Here is a 23,239-nt window from a genome sequence, read left to right as displayed (position 1 = left end):
CCCACGGATCGACGGCAACCCCAATCAACCGCAGGAGGCCTCACTTGATGCAAACCGCAAGAGGCTTTTATTCCAGCACACTGGGACCCAACTCGTGACTCACGCAGGAGTCGAGGAGTTGAGTCCCTAGCAGAAAATCTTACAAGTTTATAAAGGCAGAAACCACACATCGGGAGGGGTCGCACATGGAAGGGGAAAAGAGGAACAAAGCCGCTGGGAAATTCCAAAGGGGGTCTGAGTTTGCTGATAACATACAACATGTTTCACAATGTTTTACAACGGGGCGTAGATTCTGGTCAACAGTTTCTGGTAATCTTATATCCTGGAACAGCTTTAAGGGCTTTGTTCCCATCACTGGGAAGGAGACCTTAGGGAGTTGAGATAAAACAGACAGCTTAAAAAAATGTCCATTCCTTGGACCTACCATTTGACCCAGCTATCCCACTCCTCGGCCTATACCCAAAGGACTTAAAATCAGCATACTACAGAGATACAGCCACATCAATGTTCATAGCGACTCAATTCACAATAGCCAGACTATGGAACCAAGCTAGATGTCCTTCAATTGATGAATGGATAAAGAAACTGTGATATATATATATATATATATATATATATATATATATATATATATACAATGGAATATTACTCAGCTATAAAGAATGATAAAATTATGGCATTTGCAGGCAAATGGATGAAATTGGAGAATATCATGTTAAGTGAGATAAGCCAATCTCAAAAATCCAAAAGAGGAATGATCTCACTGATAAGTGGATGATGACACTTAATGAGGGTGGGAGTGGGACAAGAATGGAGGAAGGAGGGACTGTATAGAGGGAAAAGAGAGGTGGGAGGGGTGGGGGGAAGGAAAAACAATGGAATGAATAAAACATCATTACTCTATGTAAATTTATGAATATGCAAATGGTATGCTGTTACTCCATGTACAAACAAACAATATGTATCCCATTTGTTACAATAAAACAAAATTTTAAAAAATGTCCATTCTTTCACTACAATCCTCATCATCACATGTAACTATCATCTATTGATATACATATATGTATGCATGTACATCAATCACTCATAGCATGTGGGCCTTACTTGAATTCTGATTCAAACACAAGAATAATGGAAACATTATGACATTTATATGGGACTGACTTATTTGATGATAGTAAGGAATTCAGTGTTGACTTTTTAGGCGTGACACAGGTCAGAGTCCTTATCTTTCAAAGGCACCTACTCAAATATTTAAAGATTTCATGATAGGATATCTGCTATTTGCTTCAAAATAAAACAAGAAGTAGTAAGTGGGTGGCGGAGTAGGCAAAAGAGATCGGCAGCTGATTGGTCATTGTCGAGCTGGGTGGTGGATGCTTGGGAGTTCATTATACGTTGGGTGCTTTTGGAGGACATTATGTCAAAATTGCTGTAATAAACAACTTATTTAATAATATGGCAGGAATTATCTGGCGAGGAGGGGAAAACATCTGGCTTCAAAAGGGAGGATGCAGGAAACCAATAGGGTGGAGGCTGAGGGTGGAGCTGAGGATAGTCACCCGGTCCTGAAATTTGCAATTACCTAATCACTTTGTGTCTTATTTTTCTCATTCTAAAATGGGGTTGTAGGAGGATGAGACAGATTAATATGTGTAGGTCACGGGAAGCAGGATCCAGTTCAGCCACGTGCAAGACAAGCATGAGTGAGCAAGTTTTTCTGCCCTGTCTGGGGTGTGGCCCAGGCCAGGTGCTTGGGGAGGCCCTCCTGCATGGGGTGAAGAGGTGAAGGGGTGGTGGGGAAAGGTGTCCAGTTCTCAACTGTTGATTAGCAGCCAGTTCCTTGAATTTCCAGAGACACTGAAAGTATTTAAAAGAAAATAACTCCAGGGAAATGGAACTGGCTACTCAAAGTTGGCAGCCATCCATCCATATTCAGGCCCAGGTGCTACTATTTGCCATCCCTGACCTTGAACTGGCTGGGCATCTAGTTTCCAGTCATGAGCTTGCAGAAGCACAAACAGCAGTCTCCAAGGGCAAATTCTTAGAGTCAAAACAGAATGTCACAGCTGATGGGCGTGTGGACATCGCTGAATCCCACCCTCTACGACTGCTCCACAGGCAGGGACACTGAGCTCCAGGTGTGGGATCTTTGTGTACAAGAAGCCTTGAAACTGGTCTTAGGTAAGAGCAGGTAATTCCAGGAAGGCTTTCTACATCAAAGCATGCATTCACTCAGTAAACTTTTGAGTGTCTACCACATGCTAAGTTCAAGTTGGGATATGCTAGGGATCTTCAGATGGGCAAGGGATAATTTCTGCCCCAGAGAAGTAAAACAGTTCTGAGCTGGAAGGTTTAGAGAAAAGGAAAGAACAAAGAATGAAACAGAATAGTCACAAAGATAGTGGGCAAAAGAGCTCCAGGGTGGGAGTCAGCAAATCTGCATGGCTCTTACCAACTGAGTGTTTCTGGGCAAGTGACTTTCCCTCTCTGAGCCTTGGCAACCTTGTCCGCAAAATGGATGTGATAGCCTGGCCTAACACCCAGATAAGATATCTAGAAAGCCACTCCCTAATTCTAAAAGATAATACATGACTGGAGACATTTTGATAAATGAATAAATATATTGATTTCAAAAAAATACATTTATATTAAGGCAAGAGATTGGGAGCAGGGCAAGGGTCACAAGCTCCCTGCTTAGTGGCAGCAGCCCCCTCCAGAGGCCCCAAGCACAAGTCCCTATGCAGATGTACTAAAGAGGAGATATCACAAGTCTGGAATGGACAGACAGCCTGGGGGCTGTGCAGAAAGAGGAAATGGGAGAGGTGAGCTGAGCGACATTCGCTTCCTGTTGTGCCGTCAATGGAGCATGATAGGAAGAAGTTGGTCTGAGACTCTGGCACAACATCTAATCAAAGTGAGTAAATATGGGCACTAATCAAGCTTCTAAATTGGAGGGTGAGTTTGTGGTTTTGGAAACCAAGAGTTTTAAGATCCTAAAGGAGGACTAGATGACGCACTCATAGGCTCAGCTAGAACAGCATGAGCTCTGTCCCAAGAAGACAGAGAAATGGAGAGAAAGAGACAGTGAGACGGAGGATGAGGCAGGGCCAACCAGGGCTTTCCCATCAAAGTGCCAATATGCTAAGTGCCAGTTGGGCGATGATGGAAAACCAACTGGCTCGTCTCCTGAGCTCCTGCTGGGTGTGGGGACAGTGCCAGGTATTCTGTGCACATGAACAAGGCCTTAACTGTAAGGAACTGGCAGTCTGGGAGGGAGACAGATTTGTCCCTGAATGAGAATTACCCTACAGATTCCAGCAGGAATGAGAACAGGGGATCAGGGAGGCCTGGGAAACCTTGGGGAAGCTCTCAGGGGGTGGTGGGCCTGGAGCTGGGGGTGGGTTGCAAGACAGGAAGGATCTGCCACTGCAGCCCAGTGGTTCACAGGTGCACACTCTGGGCTCAGCTGAAAAGAGAAGCAGATGTTTTGAAAATGTGATGCTATTTTTCACTGTATCTGTGGATGTGGCCCATGGGTTAAGAGTGGAAGTGTGTTAGGAGGTACATCAGAACATCAGAATAGTGAAGTATCAAGGTCTACTCTGAAGATGAAGCAGCACTGCAACCCTGGGTGGGATCCTGTGTACTCAGCTCCTGATCTTCGAGGCTGGGTCCACTCCTCTCCCAGGACAGACAGAGTCCTTGCGTGTCTTAAAGCAGGAGAGATGCATCCACAGCCTTCTCCCTTGGGCCCACGTCAACCCTGGCAAATGCTTGCTTTCCTGGGCTGGAACTTCTCTGACTACAGTGTACTGCTCTTTCTCTTTTGGCTGCCCTTGTAGCTGGTGGAGAGCAGCTGGTAATCATTCCTTGGGTGGAGAGCATTTCCTTTGCAAATTTGGAAAATAATTTGGGTAAATGCTACCAGCTATCTGCTGCCTTGGCTTCTTATATTCACCCCTGCAGCCCGGCAGAAGGGGGATGAAAACGGGAATAATTCAGGATGTGAGGTTGGTGGTGCTGGAGGGAGGAATAATGGCTGGATGGCAAGTGGCAGGACCTGAGGCCACCTGGCTGGTTCAACCCTTGCTGGAACTTCCTGCCTATGGAGCTATGACACACGTTCCCTGACTGCAGTCTGCCTATTCCAGGAAACGCTCCCATCCTTGCTGGGAAGGTGCCTCCGTGAGTTCTGGGGAAACCCAGCCACCTGCCAGAGAGTGTTTGATGTGCTGTGATTGGGAAGTGCCTTGTCTCATTAGAAAGCTGGCACAGTAGGAAGCAGATGGGTTGAGATATTTTAAAAAGGTTGAGAAAACTTGACCAGCAAGATAAATAATGATAGTAATGGAATTAAATAAATGCCCTTGAATCCCTACTGATATAAAAAATAAACAAATAAGGAGAAGGACTGGAATACTTCTAGTAAAATTCAAATTGACAAATGTAGAAAGAATGAAGGAAATAGGAAACTGCCAATTGGCAAACACCATGGTAATGATTGATTGTTGGAAAGTATCATCAATGGGTACTCAAATTAGTGGGCAAAACTATGATGAGAAACAGGATATTTGCAGTCTCCAAGAATCTGTTCACAAGAGTCCTACTAATTAATAGGAATTAATTAGTTAGTTTAATTAATTAATTAGTCTTAATACTAATTAAAAGGAATAAATAATAATTTTACAGGGTAAAAACTTGGCAGATACCAGCTTTCTGAAATGATCAAAGCTGACACCACCAGTCAAAAGACATACTGAAACTGTACCTCTGATATAAGGCATTGAGGACACCCACCACTTCTGTGGCACCCTACCCAAAATGCATCACCTCAATATGATCATGAAGAGACATTCTACAAGGAGGTAACCAGTATTTTTCAAAACCACCAAGGCCTTGAAAGGCAAAACCAGACCAAGAGGTTGTTCCAGAATGGAGAGAATCAGTCAAATGTAATGTAGGGTTCTGGTTTAGATCCTGGGCATAAACAGGACATTAGTAGGACAACGGATGAAATTTAAGATCTGTGTATGAGTCCATCTCATATTGCTATAACAATATACCTAAGGCTGGATGCTTTATAAAGAAAAGAGGATTATTTAGTTCACATTTCTGGGGATTCAAGAGCATAGTGCCAGCATCTGCTTAGTTCTGGTGAGAGGACTTCAAGGCAGGTCATATCATAGTAGAGGGAGTCTGTGTGGAAGAGGTTACATGGCAAGACAGGAAGCAAGAGAGAGAGAGAGAGAGAGAGAGAGTCCTAATAGCCAAACTTGTTCTACAACAATCCATTCTTTGGAGAATTAAGCTACTCTGAGAAACCAACATTAATTTCTTTCGAAGGCAGTGCCCCCATGACCTATCTACCTTCACTAGGTTCACCTCTTGAAATCCACCACCTCTTAACACCACCACACTGGGGACCGTGCATCTTTGGGAGGATATGCTCAAACCATATTTGTTAATAGTACTATATCAATGTTCATTTCCTGGCTAGATCATTGCACTATGACTATGTAAAATGTCAATGTTGGGGAAAGCTGATTGACAAGTGTACTAGAATCCTGTGTATGATTTTTGCAAGTTTAAAATAATTTTAAAATAAAAAACTAAAAAGGGGGAGTGGTGAAGAAGGAGCCCAGGTTCTAGAATTTATTGTCGTTTAAGAGGAAACCAGGTTCTGCGGCTCTTTCTGGGCAACTCTCTGGGCCTTATTTTCTAGAGCTATTGATAACTCACATTTGACCTGGAAAGACTTGGAGATCCATCCTACTGGAGGGTCCCCTGCTCCCTCTCTCTGAATGAACATTTGCCACAGGCTTGATCTCTGGGTGGCCCGTGGACCCCAGAGAAAGGCAATGTCTAAGTCCATATCCACCCCTGGGGTCATTTGTTCTCTGATGCCCGTCTGAGGGACCAACCCCATCCTTAACACAGATGTAAAAACAGAGCCTCAGAAAGTTGAGGCCAACCTCTGTGGGTCACAAAGCTGGTAAATGAGAGTCAGATTCCCAATACCAGGGCCTGTAACCACTTGGCGTTACTGCTATACTGCTTCTGCTGTGTGTGTAGCAAACACTGGTCCTGGAGTTGAAAGTGGCTGGGACCTGATCCTGGGTCACAGGGGAGAGGGAACCTCATACTTCTGAGCATATAGCAGACATTCATTCAATCAGTCTTCTGCTTTTACCCAGCCCTGGGCTTGGGCTGCAGGTTCAGATATGCACTTCTTACCCAGCAAGGAAGCAGACAACTACATAGGCAGCCAGCTCTACCATGCTGTGATGGCGTGTGCAGGGAGGAGGGAGGACGAGGACGAGGAGGAGAGATGGTTTAGAAAGTCAAGGAGACCAGAATATTGCTGATACTCTGGTTGAAACACAGCCTAAATTGGAGAGAGTTATGGCTGGAGGAGACTCCTGGAGGAGTTTAGGGTTGGAGGAAGATGGACAGGGGATCCTGCCGCGGGGCATGTCCAGGATTTATGAAACTGGGTGTGAGATGTCTGGCAGTGGGACTGGAACATCATCCAGTCGGAGGACATGGTCAGACCTCAAGGTCTGGACCGGGTGTTAGTGTCCTTGGCCCAGCTGCTAGGGAGCCATTTCACAGAGATCTGGTTGGGGATGCACTTTTTGCAGAGTAGTTAGAATGTCCTTGGGGGTGCTCCTCCTTGAGGTGTGTGTTTGGCGGTCATTCAAGCTTGACACATTTGTCAACTGGAGAAGCAACTTGCTGCTGAGTAGCTGATGGGAGGGCTGGGGCTCTAGGAAAGGGATGTCCTCCCCCTACCCCCAGTCGTAAAGCAGGATGTGTGCAGGCTGCTGTTCAGAGAGGAAGAGCTCACGGAGTTGAGGATCACTCCCACGGCACTTCCCTGAGGGAGAGGCGCTGAGACTGCTGCTCTCCTCCCAGGCTGTCTTTCTGGCTCTGGTAGGTTATGGCCATACTCAGGGAAGGGTGGACCTGCCCAGAGGCGACAGGGAGGGATGGACGCAGTGGCCTGGGGAGAAGGAGGCACTAGGAGGAGTCCTTGAGGATCTTCCTCTCTAGGGCCGTTTTGGAGGTGCTTGCCCCAGTACCTGGGGAGCAGGTTGGTCAGTTGGTCTCTCCCCCTCCCCCTGGCTTGGAGAATCTGACTTGGGGATTTTTAATATTTTTTGATCCCTGAATGTTCGTTCTCAGACCTGACTGGGGATCTCAGGCACTCCCTTCCTTCTCCAACCTCTGTGTCCCCAGCTGTGACAATGGATTCAAGAAGATGGTCTTCCTAGGGCTGGGGTTCCCCGGCTCTGTGGTCTTCTTTCAAACAGGTCCCCCCCACCATGGCCCCTGTACTCTATTATTATCCCCTAAATTCTCAGCCTGTTCCTTCTGTTCCAGATAGCTCCAGGATCCAAGCAGTCCCTGGATTCTCTTCCCTCCATCGAGTCAGAGCCAACTGTCCTTTAATAGTAAGTTTATTTGTGTCAGGGCCTGGGTGGGACCAACAGTTATGCACTAGGCACTCGGTTAACTGTTGTTAAAACCCACAAGGGAGCTGAGAAAACTATGACTCAGAGAGGTTAAGTAATTAGCCCAGGGTTACTCAGCTATTAAGACATGAATTAATTTATATTCTGCTGCGTGTACCACTCTTCCTGGGGGTGGCGGAGGTATTTCATTTTGAACTCAGCCTCGTGCTGAAAGACAGAGGCAGGGAGCTCTCATCATAACATTTCAGGCAACAATAAAGGAGGCAGAGAAACAAAAATAATTAATTATTTAATTAGTTTAAAAAACCACTGGGAAAAGATGAAAATTGTGACTTCTGTCACAATGATTCCTCAAAGTGCTGAGTTCTTTGAAGTGTTTGCTTCTGTGTTCACTGGAATAAGCTTTGGGAAAACAGTTACTTTTTTTTTTTTTTTTTTTAATCAATGTCACCAACATCCCCATTTCTTGATAAGAGCCAGGAAACATGGAGGAATGTGGGGCCCTGGGAGCGTGGGGAGCAGGGAGCCTCTCAGGAGTTAGCAAGTGACCCCTGCCCTGCTGGGGACTGGAAGGGCCACTCCCTTCCAGCCAGACTTTGTGATTCCACAAATCCATGAGGGTTGGTGTGGCAACAAATTCATGAGGGTTTCTGGGCAAGAAACTAGACAAACAAGACACTCTGAAATGTTCACAAGGTTATCTCGGTGGGGGTGGGATCGTGGGGTGTTTTTAGCCTCTTTTTTTTTTTTTTTTTTTCTATTTTTTCCCTCTGTGTTTCTACATTTTGTACTGAACATATGTTATTTTTGTTGTCAGGAAAATGCAGGTTAAAAGAGTAAAGAGAGAGCAGGCACAGTGGTCTGGGAATTACAGCCCTGAGCGCTGGAGCCTGCTCTACCTGTCTTGCAGCGTGGCCCTGAGTTCCCGTGAGGCCAGCTGTAATGTCCCCTGGCATGGGGAGCCAGGAAGAAGCAAGGACCAGATAGAAAAGAGCCTTGGAAAGCAGAGTCCCAGGGCCATGTCAGGATGGGTGGCTGCTGTTTTACATTTTTTGGTGAGGCTGGGACTTGAACCAGGGCCTCAGGCAGGCTAGGCAAGCATTCTGCTGAGTCACGTCCCTGGCCCCTGCTACTGTTTCCACCACATTTTATAAATCACGTTCCATCTGAATGTGCTGCTCCCCAGGATGGATGGCAGACAAGCAGAGCCACAGTGTAACCTGAACAAGGCTCTTTGCAGAGGACCTCTGCTTCAACCAGAAGGGCGACAGTGCTGACAGAGAGTGCCAGGCTGGCTCTGGCAAAGGTCAGGGTTGCTCAGCTTTCAAGGCGTGTGCGGGGTAGGGGCAGTGCCATCTCTCAGGGCGCCCCAGGCGGGGGTGGGGTTTCACCTGCCCCTGCTGTTCTCTGCCATGCTTCTTCACGCCACTCAGGTCTCGCCACCATCTTCAGGCCCCTCCTGGGCATGTGAGTGTTTCTCTGCTGATAAAATAAAGGGAACTAAGTAAGGTTCCTTCGGTGACTTCTACCCATGTGTTTGCCTCTCAGCCTCTAGGAAAGTATTATTTTTCAGAATGGGGCATACCATCGTCCTGTCTCAATGACCTTGTGATCTTGCTGTCTAGTTCCAGCTTCTGGTGATTTTGCTGACATAATCCAGAAGGCTGAGCTGAGCTGACTTTCCAGCCCCTTCCCAGCATCTTATCTCTCTCCCAGAGCCTTGAAGGCTGGTACACTTTTTAAGTCCTGATTTTTTGACATGACTGTTAGCCCTGTAAGAAGGAGAGCTAGCTTGGCTGTGTTCTTTCTCCTGAGAGGTTTTAATCCCTGGGTCCCTGGGGGGCCTGCTTTTCATGGGAGGTCTCTGGCTGTGTCACAGGGGGATTTGTTCCAGGACACCCCTCTGGCCCCAACTCTGTGAAAACCAGAATCCTTTGATGCTCTAGTCCCTTATAGCATAAACTAGCACAGTACTTACATATAACCCCACAATCCTCCCACACATTTTAAGTCACCTCTAGAAGACTTGTACCACCTACTACAATATACATGTACATTGTACATCTGTAAATAGTTGTTATACTGTATTGTTAATGATGACAAGAAAAAAGTTGGTGCATGTTTAATACAGATGCAGATTTTTTTTATTTCAAATATTCTTGATCTGCACTTACTTGAATCTCTGGATGGAGAGCCGGTGGATATGGAGGGCTGACTGTACTTGCTGTGTATCCTTGGGAGTGTTACTCTCCCTGAGTTTCAGTTCATCATCTGTAAAATGGGGCCTATCTCCTAAGGTTGTTATGAGTTATCAGTTCATTCATACATATAAAGCTCAGAGGAGGAAAGCCACAACTTGCTGGCTATTTTCTTTGAAAGGTAGTGTATTTAGTGTTTAAGTGCATGGACTCTGGCTTTCAAACCCTGGTTCTACTTCTCAGTGGCTCTGTGGTCTTGGACCAACTCTCTACCCTCTCTGTAGCTTTTGTGTCCTCAGCTGTAAGCAAAATGTGGAGATTAAATAAGTTAATATATTTAGAGTACTTTTTCAGGGTTCAGGGATTACATCAGATTGAATGTTCATAAAATCCTTTACTGTTAGTCTGGATTATTCTATGGGTGAGAGAGTTAACTAGTGGAAGACCAGTGCTCTGGACAGAAGCCCTGCTTTGTCTTGCGAAAGCTGTGGCAGGGCCTGAAGGTTTAAGTCCGAGGGCACCCCAAACAGACTGGGGAAATGTAGCCGAGTCTGCCTCCCCAGGTGGCCATCCCTAAGTTCCTGTCCCTAGTGTGCCATTCCGAAGGCATTAGATGGCTTTCCTCTCTTCCATGTGGTCTGTGCTGCCTTTTCCATTCATGGGCCGTCAGCCTACTAGCCAGCCTCCCGTTCAGGCCTCCTAAGCAATGGCAGTGTGGTCTCCCAGTAGTTCTGTCTCTAGTTTCATCTCTCACCTTATCTTTCACGAGCTAGCTTAGGCTTTGGGCCTGAATTCAAATCCCAGCTTGGCTCTTTATTAGCTGTGTGACCTTGGGCAACTTCCTTAGCCTCTCCGTGTCTCAGTCTCCTCAGATTTAAAATAGAAATACGACTACTTACCTCCTAGCGTCATTGTAAAGATCAATGAATACAGGTGAAGTTCTGAGAATGGAGCCTGGTCTGTAGCATGTGCTATATGATTGCTGCATGTCATTGTTGTATCGAATTTAACATCTGGGGTTTTCCTGGCCCCAGAGAAAGAAAGGAGAGAGATCCAACCGTTGCCAGCTTCCCCGGAGGCAGGTTCTCTGCCACCTGGGTTTAATTTCTCTGTGCCTGTTCCAAAGCCAGAGGGCATTTTGCAGCCAGGAGCTGTGGTCAGAGTGTGAACCATTTCACAATTCCTGCCTCGACTTTTCCAGCCACAGTCGGGCCAGGAATGTAGGATGGGAAGGCCAGAGTCACCGGCAGAGAGGGCCTGAGGGGCCAGCCCAAGTTGAGCCAGGACTCCTCCATTTTACCCCAGTCCTCCCCAGAGCAGAGTGGTGGGGGACATCTCCTGGGGGAGGGGTCAGGAAGCCACAGGGCTGCCTCACTGCAACAAGTCAAGGCTGCACCAGCTGGAGGCAGCACTGAAACGTGGTTCACGGGGAAGCGAGGGCTCTGAGCCGGTCACGCTCCTGGTCACGGGCTCCAGAGGCTGTGGGGGCAGAGCTGGCCCAGGCTGGGGAAAAGCTCAGAAGGAGGGCGGCGGCTCCCCTGTGTCCGGGAGATGGGTGGAGAGGCGGAAATGCAGGAAGGAAAAAATGACAAGGGAGGAGAGAGGAGGCTGTGCTGATGGATTCAACCATCATCTGCACCGTGCCTCTCAGATGCCAGCCCCACGCTGGTGTGTCGTGGGGACGCAGCGGTCACCCTGGGAATCTCCAGACTAACAGGGGAGACAGGAGATTGTCAAAAGGCAGCTCTGAGGCTGAAGAATGGCCTTTGGTGAGTGCTTGGAGGTTGGGGCGGGGGTTCCCCAGGCCAGCAGCCCAGGCAGGCTCCTGGGAGGGGAGGAATTGGGGTGCATTTTAAAGAACTTCCAGTCTAAAGAAGCCAGCATCAGTTGTCCTCTAGGAATGATCCTAAGTGATGTTCTTGGAGTTACATTCCAAAAACTGGTGTGACCTCTTGAGGTCAGGCTTGAGATTGTTTGATCAGTCTGTTTTATCAGGTGCCCTGTAAATAGCACACTCAGCAAAGGTACGTGCTTAGCACCTGAGAGGGACTTACATGTGGCCTTAAGGGCTCTTGGCTGGACAGGAGGGTGGCGGCAGAACTGAGGTGGGAGGTGGGACAGGAAGATGGTGGGAGACACGGAAGAGGGAGATGTGTGTGGGTGGGGCTGCGTGGGTGAGATCTCACCTCACAGCAGCTCCAGACTAGGGGTCGGCAGGTGGAAGAGGAAGATAAGGAGAGAGGGGAAGCCCTGATTTAGAGTATTTGCCATGGCGTCAATATTTCCGATGTCAAGCAACCAACTTAATGTCACCGAACGCAGAGTTGGTAGATTCCATGATCATTTGTTGAATGCCTCTGAGATGCCACACAGCTGGTTCTCATAAGCCTCTAGGAGCTGGCCCCACACACTACTGACTTTGAGTTTTCTCTACTACTAGATGCTAAGTCCAGAAGTTCCATCCTCTGAGACTCATCCTTCAAGTTCAAGTTTGATCCATTTTGAAAGGGGAACCTCAGGGGAAGGGCTCATTAATTCCATCCAATTCTGGGTCTGGTCTGTCATTTGCTAATCTGAGGCTGTGGGCAGTTAGACATCAACTCAGCAAGCCTCAAGTTCCTCACCTGAAAAATGGGGATCATAAAGATATTGCTTCCCAGGGCCATGGTAAGGATCAAAGGAGAAGGTTACATGTGAGCAGTCAGCCACAGCAGGAGCTCAGCTAACATGACTGCCTTCTTGTCTACATGGACATAGCAATATCTTCCCTCTCGTTGCCTCAACTGCAACCTCTCTGAGGGGCCTTGGGGATAAAGTCTGGTTGCCCAGCTGGAGATATTACTTTGCATCCAGAGGTTCTTGCAAAGCCAACACTGCAGCCAGCCTACACCAGCAGCCTTAGAAAGCCACCAAAAGGACACTGTTACTGCCCCAGAGATAAGCTGTGGCTTGCCTCTTTGACCTTGACCCTCCCTATTCTGCAAAGCCTCCCTCTCCAGCCCCTATGTAATTATCTGGATTCCTCAAAACTTACTCTGCAGAATTTCACACACGATTGCCTTCTTTTTTATTTTTAAATATTGTTTTAGATGTTGATAGACCTTTATTTTATTCATTTATTTAGATGTGGTGCTGAGAATGGAACCCAGTGCCTCACACATGCTGGGCAAGCGCTCTACCACTGAGCTACAACCCCAGTCCACCATTGCCTTCTTACCTGCTACTTTATACTAAGATACGAATGACTTCACTCATTCCTCTCAAGGTGTTGCTGGAGAAGCCAAATGAATTCAGCGATTAAGCCAAAGAGCAAACAAAAAAGGAAGCAGAAGGGGGCTAAATGGGGGACAGTTCAGAGAGAGGTAGATCTAGACCTGAACTGCAGTCAGGGGTATGGGGCTTAGAGGCTCAGACAATCGCTTATTGTATGCTTTGTACGAGTCATTCCACTTCCTCAGGTCTCCATCTACCTGTAAGTCGAGGCAGGTGGACGGGATGGACTCGTGTTCTCTCAGGCCGAGGTTCTCAGAGCACAGGAGGGCTCTGGAAGTGCACTAATTTCCACTGCTGCCGTAACAAATGATCACACATTTCATTTCAAACAACACGGATTTATTATCTTGCTGCCGCTGTGCTGCTCTGACCGCCCTCCACCCCCGCTTGCTTCACCATGCCTCCTTCCCTGGCTCTGACTTTCCTGCTCCCTCTCACAGGGACCCTTGGGATTTTGTTGGGCCACCCGCATAATCTAGGGCAATCTCCTCATCTCAAGGTCCTTGATTGAATCTTATCTGCCAAGTGCCAACAGATATCTAAGGTAACGTATCCACAGGGCTCAGGGATTTGAATGTGGATATCTTTGGGGGGCTCTCAGTGGGGGGCTGTGTTTTACAAGGGGGCTCAATAAAGCCTTGGTAGGACAGAGGCTGAGGATGAGAGGGAACCAGAGACAAGGCACCACGTGCCCAGAGTTTGGGGTCCTATGTGTCCCTGGACAAGTCCCTGGACAAGCTTTGCTGCTGGTTAAGTGAGGCTACAGTCCTCTCTGATTTGTGTTATAAGATGTCCACAGCTGACACGAAGGTGTGCCAGTTAGCTACAGCATGCGTGTTGGGTGCTGGTTGCTGAGCCATTGTTGATATTATTGATGAAAGTGATGGGTCATTCCACAAGCAGCAGGACCTGGCAAGATTCCCAGAGTCAAAGATCAGAGGGTTAAAGGCCTTGGATGGGTAGGGGTCAGAGTGTTCCAAGTGAAGAAAGATTTTCAAAGGTAGCCTGGACCAGCCCAGGTACTGCTGATTCTGACCTTGAGTTTTGATCTAAACATTCGTCAGACTCATTTGTTTGCTAAAGCAGAAGACTGCTGAGCAAAGCGACTTTGACAAATTGGGTGAAGATCAAGGCCAGTGCTGGCAGCTCAGAAGAGAGTGGTGTACAGTTACTGTTATCCTGACTAATAAGTCCTGTGCAAGCCTGAGGGCAGAAGGGCACCCTGCTCCCTGGCCCTCCCAATGCCTCACAGACTCCCAACACCAGCCCTGTGCTGGGTGACATTTTCCCTCCCATGGGGGAGGAGCTGGGGGCTCAGGGCCAGAGACCCCAGATGCCCAGGAGGGGAATGGGGGAAGGCATAGGGCTATATTCCTGAGGCTGGTCAGAAGCAGAGTTGCTTCTTAGATAAAGCAGCTCTGAAAGTTTCCACCACAAGTGAGCTCACAGCATCGTGAATATCGAAAGAATGGAAAGGAGCCTTCTCAAGTCAACAGTTCTTTCAAAATTCTGCCTGTTAATATTTCTAAACAAACAAACAAACAAACAAACAAACAAACAAACAAACGGCAGCAGGGCAGGGTGAATGGCTCTATAATCTTGGAAGCTCAGGAGGCTGAGGCAGGAGGATCACAAGTTCAAAGCTAGCTTCAGCAACTTAGCAAGACCCTGTTTCAAAATAAAAAATAAAAAGATCTGGGGATGTGGCTCAGTGGTTAAGTACCCCTTTGTTCAATCCCTGGTACCCCACTCCCCACCAAAAAAGGGGTAAAATTTCTGCCAGGAAGGACTAGGGAAAATATTTGCAATGTACATGCAGAAAATAAAAATCCATACCATAAAAGATCCCTTATAAAATGAGAACCCCATCCCTTAAAACCATAAATAATTCACAAAAAATGCAAATTGGCATTGAACATCAAGTCAAATTTGCATTTAATTGCAAATCAAATAAAAGAATATGAAATAATATGCAGATGTACTGGTTAGAGTTGATTTGTACTTCTTGGTGACCCATTGTCATCAGCTGATGGGTCCCTGTTTAGTGACTCTCAGAATTGTCTGCTTGAGTCATATGCACTTTTTTATCTTCCTCCTCTCTTCTCCCTAGAGACCCTTCCCCATTAGTGGACAATCTGATATACTGAACATGAAGTGGGTCTCTGTCCTTCTCTTCTTCAGGAACTCAGTACAGGATCGGACATAATTCTTGGTTCATGACAGACTTGTATCCCTGGATCATATGAGGTTTTCTTCTTAAAAATTACTTTCATTCTTCAGGACGTAGGTCTGAGCAAAGATTTTTTTGGAGGATATTATCTCCAAAGTCTAAGCAACAAGAGTGACTCTAGACAAATGGGTTTATAGCAGTCTAAAAAATCTTCTGCATAGCAAAAGAGACAGTCAAAAGAATAAAAAAAAAATTTGCAAGCTATCCATCTGATAAGGGATTAATATCGAGAGTTTATAAGGAACTCAAACAACCCAACAGCAAAAAGTCCCCAAATAATCTGATTTTAAAATGAGCAAATGATCTGAATAGACATTTCTCAAAAGGTATATGAAAAAAAATTTTGACATCACTAATCATCAGGGAAATGTAAATCAAAACCACAACGAAATATCCCCCCTCCGTAAGGATGGTTAATATAAAAAAAGACAAAAAAATACCAAATGCTGGTGAGGATACAGAGAAAGGGGAACTCTTATACCCAGCTGGGGAATGTAAATTAGTATAACCATTATCAAAACAGTTTGGAGGTTTTTTGAAAAACTGGAAATAGAAATACCATGATGCACTCAAATGTGAAATGTGAAAAAGTGATCTCATAAGGGTTGAGAGTAGACTAGTGGTTACCAGAGGCTGGAGAGGAGGGGGTGGGGCTGGGGAGAGGTCAATCAGTGGGTACTAAGTTAGGAGCAAGAAGTTCTGCATGCTTTTGCATGGTAAAGTGAATATAGATAATTATAGTGTGCTGTCTGTATTTTTAAAAATGTTCAAAGAAGGATTCTCATTAGAAGAAGTACCCTTCACTGGACTCCATAAGAGAGAAGATTCAGGGCAGCAAAGGAGAGAGTATTTTCCATGGAGAGCGAGGAAGAACTCTGGGAATTCATAAAGTAGCAAACCTAAGCAGCATAGACGACACCTAAACTGCACAGAGAATCCTAAAAGCCATTCAGAGATATGTGGAAAGCAATTTGCAACCTCAACACCCCCGCTCATCAGGTGGGGTCAGGGAAGCTAAGGGTGACCAACATAATGTAAACTGTGAAGTGCAAGCAGCCCTGGTAATAACATCAGCCCACGGTCTTAACTGGAAGAGAAATAAATCCATGATCTTAAACGGTTTAAATATCCTTTGGGGTTTTGGTCTAAATGCAACTCCTGCACGAGCTTGCTTTAGAGAACAGATTCACTACGTGGTTCAGTAGACACTCAAGGCTTAGAATCAGAAGCTATTTGGACTAAATTGCTCTGGGGCCAGAAAATCCAGAATGGTCACCATTCAGAGGACCCTACTGGGTGGGAGAAGGCACTTGAGACAGTGGTGGCCTCAGGGTGTGGGTGGGTGTCTGACAGGAACCCCGGGAAGCACAGGCTGTGACGGGAAGAGCAGTGGAAGGCACAGGGTCAGTGATCCCATGCACCGTGACAAGAGTGACAATAGTTGCAGTGGTTTTGCACCAGGACCAAGTCCGGAGGCTCCAGGACAGAGGCTCACAAATCACCAGTTCCTGGAAACTTTTGCCTTCCAGCGCAGAACGCCGTGGTTGGCTCCTCCAAATCCCAGAGGCTGCTGGGGACACTGGCAGCTTGGATGATTGCCAGGCCTTGGGGACACACACTGGAAACCTCAGGCTTGCCTGCATACTGCTGAAACTTGGATGAAAACTGACACAAGGTTCCCCATGCCCTGGGGACCCCCTGCTAAAAACCTGCATTCCCTCAACCCGTCCAGCGCGAAGCTCCGGACACAGCATATTCTGCTCAGTTCGTGTGGAGTGACATGAGAGGATGCACAACAGGCAGCAGCTGAGATCCACTACCCCCAACACCCAACAGAGTCCCAGAGGCCCAGAGACAAGCCTCTCTGAGAACCCATGGAAGAGCAATTTCTGACAGTTGAATCTTTTATTATTATTACTGCTATTTTCTTATTTCTCATTTTTTCCTTTTATAAACCACCCCCCAAAATCATACTGGGTATTGAACCCAGGGGTGCTTAACCACTGAGCCACATTCCCAGTCCTTTTTATTTTTTTTATTTTGAGTCTTACTAAGTTGCTATGGCTGGTCTTGAACTTTGATCCTCCTGCCTCAACCTCCTGAGTGGCTGGGATTACAGTAATGTGTCACCATGCCTGACTTTTATTATTCTTTAATTGGATTTTTAAAATATCTCTTTCTCTTCTTCTATCTCATTCTCTTCGTTCCTTTTTTTCCTATTTTCTTTTTTAACCTTTCTCCTGTCTTCCCTCTTTTTTTTTCCCATTAATTTTTTACTCCTTTTAAAAACTTTTAATTTTACTTTTAGCATTTAAAAAACTTTTTAGGTAATTATTATTTTTGCCCCTTTTCTGTTGTTATTAGTGTTGTGCTTGTTGTTCCTATTTTACTGAATTTTTAAGTCTGGTTTGTTTGCTGTTGTAATTGTTTTCTTCTTTCTGGGCACCTTGAGCACATTGGGTGGGTGTTTTGCCGCTGAGCTACCCCCCAGCTCAACCGAGAAAAATGATCTCTTATTATGGCCATGACTGAATTCCACTTGAACTTTGGTGGATATTTCAACTTATAGAATGAGCAAGATAAATGACCCCAACCAATGGCCTGACCCCAAACAGGCAAAGCTGGGGGAGGCCTGTTCCTGGGCAGTCACCTCTGTAGTAATAGCAGAGAGAATAACACAACTCTCGTGGACAGCACACCCATGAGAGGCCTCAATGTGGGTCACTCCCACACCCTCTCAGACTGTTCATCACTGAAAAGTCTGGTGGAGTGACCACAGACTCCATTCCATAAGTTGCAGGAAACAGATGGCTGAGAAACGGCAAGTGGTACTCGGAGAGAAAATTTATTTACACAGGCAGGCCCAGAGGAGAACAAATTCCAAATTCTGAGCCAGATCCACAATTTCTCATGATGTTTATAAGTTGTTTGGCATAATCTTAGATCTGTCCTATCATTGGAATTCTTTTTCCTCTTTTAAAAATATTCCTGATCTATAAGGCCTGGTATGGGGGGGGGGTGTGGTCTCTACATAAAGCATGTTTACAGAAATAGAAAGAAGAAAGGACTCTTTTTACAGGCATCTCTTAAATCTCTAGCCTTGAAAGCCTGCACAGGAATGTTTACATTTCAAAAGTCAGACTCTTGGAGTCAGGTTTTTACAATCCAAAAGGTAGGAACCCATGGTTAATTAGGTTTCCTGAGGAAAGGAGGGGAGGAGGACTCACCTTCTCCTAATATTACTGTATCTTCTTAGAATTCATTAATCATTTAGAAAATCATTCTTTTGAATTCTTTGTCCAACGTTTCATCCCCTTCAATATCTTTGGAATCAGTTATTTGAGGGTTATGAACTTTAGGTGTCATGTTGGCTTTTTGAAAATATTTCTTGTGTTTCTATGTTGAGATTTCTGCCATTGTTGGAATGGATTCCTTTTTAACTTTTATGTCAGGACCTTTTTAAGAAGAAACCTTTTTCTTGATGATGTGTTCTGGGATATGGATTTGTTGTGTGTTTTTGAATTTAATTCTATATAGACTTTGTAGTTACTTTCTCTGTGGCTTCTTTAGCTGTGATTAGTGGAGTTTGACACAATGCATAGTATGTTGAAACCTGACAGACCCACTTTCTCTCCAAGTCTCACAGGAGTGGAGACCCTCTGATAGGTCAGGCAAATATGGTGTAGATAGCAGAGTGTATGTGAGATGGCAAAACCAGGCCCAGTTGTAAAATGAAATTATAAAAACATTATTGTGAGAAACCAATGCCTAAAGAAGTCATGATTAATGAATTCTAAGAGGATACAAATAAACAGCTCAATGAACCAAGGAAGATAATGCAGTATCTGAATAAGAAATTTAATAAAGAATAGATTTTAGAAAAGAACCAAACAGAAATCTTGGAAATTAAAAGCTCAGTAAGTAGGCAAAAAACTCAATTGAAAGTCTTACCAATATACTATATCAAGTGGAAGAAAGAACTTCAGGATCTGAAGACAGGGCTGATAAATTATCACATTCAGACAGCAATAATGGGGGGGGGGGCAAGGAAAAAAAGAACAGGACATACAAAATTGATGGAATACCATTTAAAAAGATCGTACATACACAGAATTGGAAAAGGTACAGGAGAAGAGCTGCATTATGAAGGCATAGAAAACCTATTCACTGAAGTGATAGCAGAAAATCCCAAACCTTGGGAAATACATGCACATCCAAGTACAAGAAGAATTTAGAACCCCAAATAGACATGTCCAGAAAAGTACCTCCCTACGACATATTATAGTTAAACTGTCAAAATTACAGAACAAAGAAAAAAATATTAGAAAACTGCAAGTGAGACACACCAAGTCACATTTAAAGGAAAACCCATAAGAATAACAGCATATTTCTCAGAAGAAACTCTGCAGGCCAGAAGACCAGGGAATAATTATTTCAAGTCCTAAAAGAAAATAACTCCCAACCTAAAGTACTATACCCAAAAATGTTATCCTTCAAAATCAGTGAAGAAATAAAGACCTTCCACAAAAAACATTGAGGGAATTCATGACCACTAAACCAGCATTACAGAAGATACTTAAATGAATCCTACACCCAGCAGAGGAATAAAGTTAAAAACAATCAGGAGAACATGGGAAAAAATAAATCTCACTAGAAGCGTAGTTAAGAATGAAAATTTTGAAAGGATCAAACTCATCAATACAGTAAACCATCAAACTTCTAAGAAGAAAAAGAGGAAGAAATGGGGAGATGATAGACTCAGTTCTGGGTAAAGCAATACTGTATGTTAGTGTTTACGAAGTGCTACTATGTTCTAGGTACTCTTTGTAGAAGTTGAAGTGTTCTTCATGTATTATCACCTTTAAATATCATAAGAGTTTCAAGAGATAGGCACTGTTATTGGTCATTTTAAAGGCGAGGAAACTGAGGGATGGTAAGGATTAGTTGGTTCTGGGTCCTTCAACATGAGGTTCACTCTTTCCCTTATACATAGAAATATTGGATAAAACACTTTAAAAATATTAATTGTTTATAAATGAAACTATTGATATGAAGTTAAGTATTTATAAATTAAATATTTTAAAAACTATCAAGAGCAAAGGAAATCCTCATGTGTCAGAAATAAAACCCAAAAACAGAGTGGACAACTGGATACTTACAGATAAAACAGATCCCAATGAAGGAAAACTTTCAATATAAAAAATTATAAGCCAAAGAAGGAATGATAATTATAAGCTGTGCATGAGGAAGATTCAGGAGACACAATAAATTGGTGAATTGGTATCCCTAAACAATAAAGGAAAATCTGAAAGACATTATAAATCATTTTAAATGATGAGGGAGAGAAATAAAGAAGTGAGACCACAATGAAAGAACTGAATACTTTAATAACACCTTAATTATTAAGGCACTTATCCAAGGTGACACAATGGTAAGTGGTAGGGCTGGGCTTGCCAAGCATGTGCCCTAGATTTGAAGAGTCTATTGGACATTCCAGGACAGTAGTCGAAGTGGGTTTGGAGAGAGGCAGGGCATGTAAAGTCTTACCATATTTTTTCTCTCACACCAACACAGAAGAACTTCAGTACTGAGTGTGTCTTCTCAACATGGCCACCACCTTCTCCCCTCTGCCACTCACCACCGAGGATGTCAGTTCTGAGAACAGCTCCTTCTATGACTACGACTACCTGGATGACGTGGTTTTCTTGCTCTGCAGGAAAGATGATGTCCTGTCCTTTGGCAAAGTCTTCCTGCCAGTCTTCTACAGCCTGATCATTGTGTTGGGCCTTGGTGGGAACCTCCTCCTTCTCGTGGTCTTGCTCCGTTATGTGCCTTGCAGGCGGATGACTGAGGTCTACCTTCTGAACCTGGCCATCTCCAACCTCCTGTTTGTGGTGACTTTGCCCTTCTGGGGAATCTCTGTTGCCTGGCATTGGGTCTTTGGCAGTTTCATGTGCAAGATGATGAGCACCCTGTATACCATTAACTTTTACAGTGGCATCTTTTTCATCAGCTGCATGAGCCTGGACAAGTACCTGGAGATTGTCCATGCTCAGCCCCTCCACAGGCTGAGGACTCGGGCCAAGAGTCTGCTGCTTGCTGCCATAGTGTGGGCTGTGTCCCTGGCCATCTCCATCCCTGACATAGTCTTCGTACAGATACATGAAAACCCTAAGGGTGTGTGGAACTGTTATGCGGATTTTGGGGGGCATGGGACCATTTGGAAGCTCTTCCTTCGCTTCCAGCAGAATCTCTTGGGGTTTCTCCTTCCACTTTTGGCCATGATCTTCTTCTACTCCCGCATTGGTTGTGTCCTGGTCAGACTGAAGCCCCCAGGCCAGGGTCGAGCTTTAAGAATAGCTACATCCCTGGTGGTGGCCTTCTTCTTGCTATGGTTCCCATACAACCTCACCTTGTTTCTGCACTCACTGCTGGACCTGCAAGTCTTTGGGGACTGCCAGGTCAGCCACCATCTGGACTATGCACTTCAGGTGACAGAGAGCCTTGCCTTCCTTCATTGCTGTTTTACCCCTGTCCTCTATGCCTTCTCCAGTCGCCGTTTCCGCAGGTACCTGAAGGCTCTCCTGGCCACTGTGCTTAGACAGCATCTGGCACCTGGTACTGCCCAAGCCTCTCTGTCCAGCTGTTCTGAGAGTAGCAGGCTTACTAACCAAGAAGAAATTACTGTCATGAATGAACTTGGGGAGAGGCAGGCTGAAGAAGCCCTTAACAAGGGGATTGAAGGGGATAGTTAAGGCTGAGTGGCCACGCCACAGTCTGGAGAGAGAAGATGACACCAACTCAGTTGGTCTCCCTCATATAATAAGGATCATTTCCAGTGAGATGTCCCCTCACCCCTGTCTAGTAAATAAATCTCACTTATTCTGGGAAACCACCCCTTGGTCATCCTGCCCTGTGCTTTGGGTGGTGGATGGGTAAAAACATGGGGCATAAACTACTCTGGTTTGGACGAGTATCCCCCAAAGGCCCATGTGCTTAAGGCTCGGTCCCTAAGGTGGTGCTATTGAGAGGTATGGAGCCTGTAAGAGATGGGGCCTAGTGGGAGGCACTTCTGTGACTGGGGATGTGCCCTTGAAGGGGATCATGAGAACCTGGTCTTCTTTCTCTCTTTCCTTTTTTTCTCTTCATAGATCATGGGGAGAGCAGGTTGCTCTGCCATATACTCCCCACTATTAACTCTGGCTCACTAGAGGTCCAAAGTAATGTTCTGCCTGATTTTGGACTGGAATCTCCAAATTGGAAGTCAAAATAAATGTTTTATATTTTTAAGCTCATTCGCTCAGGCATTTTGTTATGGTACCACCAAGCTGACAATATAGAGACTGATTATAACCTACCATTTCCCTTGCCTTGGTGCTTCATTTAGGGATGGGCATATGATCTAGGAATAGCCAGTAAAATATGATGCAGCTAGAACATTCTAGAAACAAAGTATGAAACTGAAGATGAGGAGGGTACGAAGTCTGGAGCTGCTCCTCATAACCCAAACTTTGGAAAGTGAAGGGGATAGCACAAGTGAGTGAGCAGTTCCTGGGAACAGCATCTGTGTCTCAGAATCAAGGCAGGCTGACACTTATCCCAATCCTGGATTTGAGAGTTACATGAATCAATAAAGCCCTTCCCAGTGTAGGCTTGTGGTTTTTTTATTTGGGGGAGGGATACTTTACTGGGGATTGAACTCAGGGGCATTTGACCAATGAGCCACATCCCCATCCCCATTTTGTATTTTAGTTAGAGACAGGGTCTCACAAGTTGCTTAGTGCCTCACTTTTGCTGATTCTGGCTTTGAACTTGCCATCCTCCTATCTCAGCCTCCCGAGCCACTAGGATTACAGGTGTGCGCCACCGTGGCCAGCCTCATGTTGTTCTGTTGCAACTGAAAGATTCCTGATGGATATTCCCTACCCGAATGCTTTTCTCTTCACATCTCCCATGGTTGCCATCTTCTGCCCCCTGACAGGTCCATTGAGAAACCTGTCTCTAGGGAGCCCCCAAGCCCACAATGACACTCTTCTTTCAGGAGCTCCTAAAGTGCTCAG

The 23,239-nt window shown here is 45.4% G+C and overlaps 1 protein-coding gene across 10 annotated transcripts; it reads left to right on the top strand.

Annotated features, from left to right (window-relative positions):
• Window positions 1-2,125: 2,125 nt before the first annotated feature.
• On the top strand, window positions 2,126-22,833 carry ACKR2 (atypical chemokine receptor 2). 10 transcript variants are annotated; one of them, XM_079114177.1, is made up of 4 exons: window positions 2,126-2,184; window positions 7,387-7,457; window positions 13,390-13,493; window positions 20,754-22,832. In XM_079114177.1, exon 4 carries the CDS (start codon window positions 20,786-20,788, stop codon window positions 21,932-21,934), a length of 1,149 nt encoding a protein of 382 aa, XP_078970303.1. In that variant the 5' UTR covers window positions 2,126-2,184; window positions 7,387-7,457; window positions 13,390-13,493; window positions 20,754-20,785; the 3' UTR covers window positions 21,935-22,832. The 10 variants fall into 10 exon arrangements, with proteins under 10 accessions (XP_078970303.1, XP_078970304.1, XP_078970299.1 ...); XM_079114178.1 differs by having other exon boundaries at window positions 2,139-2,184; window positions 7,391-7,457; XM_079114175.1 differs by lacking the exon at window positions 2,126-2,184 and adding an exon at window positions 6,370-6,936.
• Window positions 22,834-23,239: the final 406 nt, after the last annotated feature.

The sequence above is a fragment of the Sciurus vulgaris genome (assembly GCF_902686455.1).
Source record: "Sciurus vulgaris genome assembly, chromosome: 16".
In the NCBI taxonomy this organism is placed as follows: domain Eukaryota; kingdom Metazoa; phylum Chordata; class Mammalia; order Rodentia; family Sciuridae; genus Sciurus; species Sciurus vulgaris.
Note: the sequence above shows the minus strand (reverse complement) of the source record. Positions and strands in the feature narration are given on the sequence as shown.

Bases quoted from the DNA above. Each gene is read 5' to 3' on its own strand.
- ACKR2 (XM_079114170.1), top strand. From the start codon at position 20,786: ATGGCCACCACCTTCTCCCCTCTGCCACTCACCACCGAGGATGTCAGT.